General features: G+C 40.5%; 1 protein-coding gene across 1 annotated transcript; it reads right to left on the bottom strand.

The window, feature by feature from the left end:
• Positions 1-801: 801 nt before the first annotated feature.
• On the bottom strand, positions 802-5665 carry LOC124256780. Its single transcript, XM_046690743.1, has 3 exons — positions 5375-5665; positions 3145-3289; positions 802-2281 (listed from the first exon to the last, which is right to left on the bottom strand). Exons 1-3 carry the CDS (start codon positions 5606-5608, stop codon positions 1638-1640), a joined length of 1023 nt encoding a protein of 340 aa, XP_046546699.1. The 5' UTR covers positions 5609-5665; the 3' UTR covers positions 802-1637.
• Positions 5666-6178: the final 513 nt, after the last annotated feature.

Here is a 6178-nt window from a genome sequence, read left to right on the forward strand (position 1 = left end):
GGGAAGATATCTATTATAAATAGTTTACCTTCAGATTAGTTACAGGTTTGTTTATGAATTTTGTAAACTAAATATATGAGAATACGTCGCTTATAAGTTGCAAGTGTCGTGCTTATTGAATGTACAAAAAACAACAGATGAATATCAGCATTCATTCATTTCAACGAAATTGGAAATACGAACGTCTGAAACAGACACGAAATTAATTAACAATTCATCTATGGTCGTGAAAGTACAATTCAAAATACGCATGTAAGCGCTCGACGCGTTGATTTATGCAATCAGGCGAATGAAAAGATGAGTGAGTATGGTTTTACGCCGCAATAACAATATTCCAGCAGCGGACACAAGAAATCGGTAGCACACATTGTACCCATGTGGGGAATCGAACCCGGGTCTTCAGTGAGACGAGCGAACGCTTTAACCACCACGCTACCCCATCGTCCCCATCATCCATGATGATTTAAGCATTAACTTGAGAGAGCAAATACACTTGACAAACATCAACCTCTTCTGGTGTTTATCTATCTGTTCTGATTGTGTTTGTTTTGTGTGAAAGCCCTTCTATGACTTTCAATTACGAAAGATCTCATTTAGACAGTTGTTTCACTATAGTTCCATGCTGCTGAGTATCGACCCAGGAAGGGTACATATATAACTCAATATTGACAAATTAAAAGTCGTCCTGGATCAATATTCAAAAAGTGGTTCTGTAGAAATATATATATTTATCTTCAACAAACCTACAAACATCTCTTTGCATTTGATTCCTCATGTCCGATTTAATAAAAACAAACACAGTTTTCTTAAAGTGAAGTTTATCTACTGAAGTTTTCCAACAACGAGAGCGACGGACGACACGTGACCGCCGTTTCCGTCAAAGGTCATGCTGACGGTGTTGGATGTGTGGACCTGTGATTGAGGGACCATGAACTCCCACACATTCCATTTTGTTTTCCCCTCAACCTTCATAGCATCAAACAGCATGTAGTTTGAGGACAACGTGTGGCCATTGAACACAACCTGACGGGGTTTTGAATTGGCATTCTTGTCGCGGCTGACTCCCACTCTAAGATGGGCAGTGTGATATCCAGAGCTAGGTAGATGGATGGTGGTCTGCGCATGTCCGTTGCTGATTGGGATGACCATGTTCTTGCCGTAGTAAGTGTTCTCGTTGTTTGTGTGTATTTCGTTAAAGTTGTAGTTGGTTTTGAACTTGTAGAAGCAGGTTGATGATCCTGGCAGACCAACAGTGCCATGATTCTTAGACCTGTCGAAATGGTAATTGGGATGAACAGCTGGGTTGCCATTTTCGAACAGAACGCATGTTTCTTCACCTGTAGAAGGGTTCAGCCAGTTGTTGGGAAAGTCCAATTTAACATTCTGCCATTTTGAACCATAATTGTGGAGAAGAACCACCATCTCCTTGTTGTGAGGGTTTGCTAGAGCGAGTGATGCAACTATTCTCTCCTGACCATCGTACTGACTTGAGATCCGGAGAAACCTTTGATCATAATAAAAGTTTTGCCAAAAGGTGAAAAATTTGGTCATGTGAAGGGGATGTCCATCCTGGGTAAACAAGGAACTTCGAAGGGTAGGATGACCCGGATATTGCTCATTTGAGAGCAGAAACACTATCACTCTGTCAATAAATTCCCGTAAGTTAAGGAAAGTAAACATGAAGCCGTTTGGTTGATAAATGGTTTCAAGTCTATCATTCCATTTTCAAAACCATCCGCAACTCCGAACACACTTCCCCTTCCAAACTCACTGATAACCAACGGAACATTTTTTCCTTTCTTCAGATGAGAGTAATTCTCCACCATGTCAATAGAGGCGACCAGACGAGCTTCGTTGATACCAAAATAGGCGTAACTTCCACCAGATACACGCACATAGTTGTAGGAATGGAAAGAGAAAAAATCCAAGTGATCAAGAGACATGTCCAGAAACTTAGCAGTTCTCTTCCAGTAGCTGAAGTTATTTTCGTCTGCTTCTCGTAAGGCCATACTGGTGTATGTTGGTCCACCAACTTTCATTCCAAATCTGGATTTCAGCTTTTGGGCGACAGCCTTGTGGAAGTCTATATTCGTTTGTTGGTCAATATACTTTTCGACCCAATCAGGTTCATTAATGACTTCAAATATGTGGGGAATGCGACCTCCTGTGTAGTCCTTTGTACTCTGTACCATCAGGGACACAAACTCAGCTGCAGCGTCAACATTGTTGGGGAATTTTCCTTGATGATGAGACGTATCTATCCAACTGGGCCAGTTCAGACCTGTAAAACAGAAACATATGCAATAGGTCAAATATATTCATCAATTGCTAAACTGCTAAATTAGTATGTGTGAATGGGCCAAGTTGCAGGCCAGGTGGTGTAATACGAGACGATAAATATTGTGCCTCTTGGTATAGTTTGCGCAAAATGGAATTCCAACCAAAAGAACAGAAGAAGAGAAATTGTACGTCAAATATATTTAATGCTAAACTGTTTATTGTTGGTGTAATACAAAATGTTATTACTCTCAAGTGGAAGATACTGCAGTGTTATATTTTTACGTCAATATTATACTAGTGTAATACCGCTAGACGTATGACGCCATAATGGTTTACAGTTATGACGTCAGAATGCTAATACCTCAGTCACAATAGTATTAGACCTTGCTTTACTCGCAGAAAGCTGAGAGTCATCACACTTCGTAGGTAGTTTCTATTAATTTATGTTGAAGAGTAATAAACAGAATACTAAACTCGCTTCCGTGAAATACCATTTTTATGAAACGAGTTAATGATTTGGTATCAAACTCGCTTTCGCTCGTTTGATACCAAATCATTAACACGTTTTAATAAAATGGTATTTCACGGAAGATGAGTTTAGTATCCTCTATATATTGTATCACACCAATACATTGTTCATCCATAAATTGTTATCCTTCCCTATAAGATGATATACATTGAGCCTTTTGATGGAGTTTGGTCAAAATGGTATTCCACCCCAAAAAAAATTAATTAAAGACTGGAGGTCTCAACTTGTGTGTTGCGGTGATTTCTGTCCCTGACATACCCGTCGTTGGCCGATTTTTAAAATTTCATATTCCTGTTAAAATATTGTTCTAAAACTGATTACATAACACAAGAAACCTTTTATTTCCCAGACCATGTTGTTGATGTCACTTCCATAGCCATTCACTTGTTGCATGTAGAACCCGAATGTCTTTGACTGGAGTGAATGGTCCTGGAGATAGGCAGGGTCTGGGTAGCCATGGTGACTTGGGCTTTGACGCCACTGAATGAGACAAGATTACGTTGAAGATTATGGACTAACTTTGAAAATTATACTAAATGCAAATAGCATACATTTTTAATGAGTTAATTAAAAGGTGCATGTTTCATAGTAATTGTTGTCACAGTGTTGCTGTCACTGCCATGACTGAATAATGCTACGGAATCTCTCCCGTGGAATTCTCCTAAATAGCGTTGGACAGTTGTGCAAGTGTCCGTGACGTATGTCAATGTACACGTCTGTTGCGTTCATCTCACAGATACCCTATTAGAAGGCCATTGGCAAGAGGTTTGAATTCAGGAGGAAGTCGTGACGCGTTGTTTTGTATTGCCGGTATCGGTTATGAACCGAAAGAAGATGAAGTAGAAGAATTTTTACCATGTAGCGATTACCCAGATCAACAGGGAAGTCAGATCTCGGTGTGTAGCATATAGCCAACAACATCATCCCATTTCCGCCAACATTGTCGTCTGTAGACACGCTGTCTACAATCTCGGTATTGGAGAAGAAAGCGTAATGCAGCCCTCAGTCAGACGACAAGGATACATACCCGTGTGAGTAATGTCCACCCTCGAAGATGGTTCCTGGTTATTTGGTTTATTACCTTCACAAACAAGGAACATCCCCTGCAGTCTCAGTGGCAGAAGAAGCAGGTTGGTGATTTAGAGAAAGAACAATATAGTGATCTTGTGCAGGGGTGGTAACTCTTGGTCTTACGCTTGTCAGACGCTCTGGTGTATCAGGACATGACAAGCAACTACAGACTTGGACGCTCCAGCTTCAAGGCGTCCTCTGTCGATGATGTGATTGGCATCCTTCAGTTTTGGAATTCTCCCACAGACAATATGTCGACAATCCTTCGACAAAATGCTGACTGACGTTAGATCATGACCTTCACATTCATTGTCATGACTATTACTCATCTGAATTAGATTTCCTTTCCTTGAGCTTTTCGTGTAGTCTCATAAAAAATATTGTATAAAACTGCAAAATTAAAGACGGTCGCGTTTGCGTACTTCACTAGCAAACCATTCTGTATTCAACTGTATTCAATATTGTATTTGTATATAATGTTTTCTGAATAGGGAAAAAGTAACATTCTCGATATTGATTATTTTCTAAATAAACCTAAATTTGAATCTTCGTCAAAATGACTTGAATTGATTTGCTTGCCGGAACAGTTCATGGCATATCAGCGTTAGAACTTGACTGAAGTCAGCTACCGGTACCGAGGGCGACAAAGGGGAACAACCAGTTCTCGCTGACTTGGTTGTTGCATGGCATCGTAACTAAGTTGCGCAAGTTGATGCGCACATCGATGTTCTTGTTGTTCTTCTTAGTCACAGGATTGTCCGGCTCAGACAATCGATTGTTGCGTCAGCAAAACAAGCATACTTTGAGTATGGATAGGCTATTCAGTGTTTGCCATGACGCAGAAAACATGCGTATCTGACTCCCAAAAAGATGTCCATGACTCCCTCTCATGACAAAAAGAGTCATGATGACTAGTACATTTTTACGCATGGATGCAGACAACCTGCTTATTTGACTCCCCAAAACATGTCCATGACTCCCTCTCATGACACCAGTGTATCATGATTACTCCTAAATTTCTATGCCTAGGGCAAACACAGGCTGTTCAGATAGGTTATTCATAAGGTAATCGATATGTATGGACATGTAGCTAATCTACAGCAGTAGACATCAACATTTTCTGTTGTGTTTACGTGATATGAAATTCATGCTATCAACTTTGAATGGATTTTCCAGGGGCGGTGGGGTAGCCTAGTGGTTAAAGCGTTGGCTCCCCATGCCGAAGACCCGGGTTCGAATCCCCACATGGGTACAATGTGTGAAGCCCATTTCTGGTGTCCCCCGCCGTGATGTTGCTGGAATATTGCTAAAAGCGGCGTAAAACCAAACTCAGTCAGTCAGTGAGAATGGATTTTCTCTGCGCGATTTAGTCCCATAACAAGACGCTCTGCATGTCTCCAAACCAGAGGAAACATTGAGTATATAAAACAAGTTTAGGCATCCAACCCGCAGCACTGTGGATGACATGTAAGATGTTCTGTAATTCATACGTACATTTTCAAAGAGATGACCGCTCAGATCTGGGTTCAGCCAACGACCGGCAGCCGTCCTGATCGCTTTACACTTTGGTATTAGGTTCTGCTGGGTGAGGCCATTAATTTTGTTCCATCTCTCAACTTCGAAATGCACCCTTCCACCCTGGGAGAGCCACTCGTTGTAGATGGTGACGGTTGTGTCCGGGAAGGCTGCTCCCCAAAGCAACACGGTGCAGACAAGCAGCAGTAACATTCTGCAATGAAATTATGACATATCAGACAACTATCTTGAGCTTTAAATTGTCCTGTTCAAGGCTGTAATCTACATGAGAAAGGAGCGGGTGACTCCTAAAAATATGGCAGATAAACGTAGACAACGTAACTGATAAGAAAATGTGTCATAGACAAAACAAAAATTCCTCTCTGCTCATTCTGAAATAGTCAACCGACAAACTGTAAGTGGTCTGAAAGTTTGTGATCTGTTTTATTTTCCTCTTTTCGAAAACAACAATTATATGCAATCAAATTTGACAAACTTATCCCTTAATTTTACATTTACGTTTGCAAGTGATATAATTATAGTGTGCTACACTCTTCAAAAAGAAATGCCATTTTTAGAAGAATTTATTGTTTTTGTTTAAGAGCATTATTTCATGTAATTCCAACGGTAAATAGTGAAGATGGGTGAATAGGTGAAAATTCACACGTTTATAGACAATGACTTTGCCAACACAACATCAGCTTTTATTGATGTGTTTCTGTTTACTTGAGTCCATAAGAGGGCGTCAATGTCAGTAATTTGTATGGCCACCACTGGCAGCAA

The sequence above is a fragment of the Haliotis rubra genome, unplaced genomic scaffold (assembly GCF_003918875.1).
Source record: "Haliotis rubra isolate DU_JTF1 unplaced genomic scaffold, ASM391887v1 Scf64, whole genome shotgun sequence".
Taxonomy (NCBI): Eukaryota; Metazoa; Mollusca; class Gastropoda; order Lepetellida; family Haliotidae; genus Haliotis; species Haliotis rubra.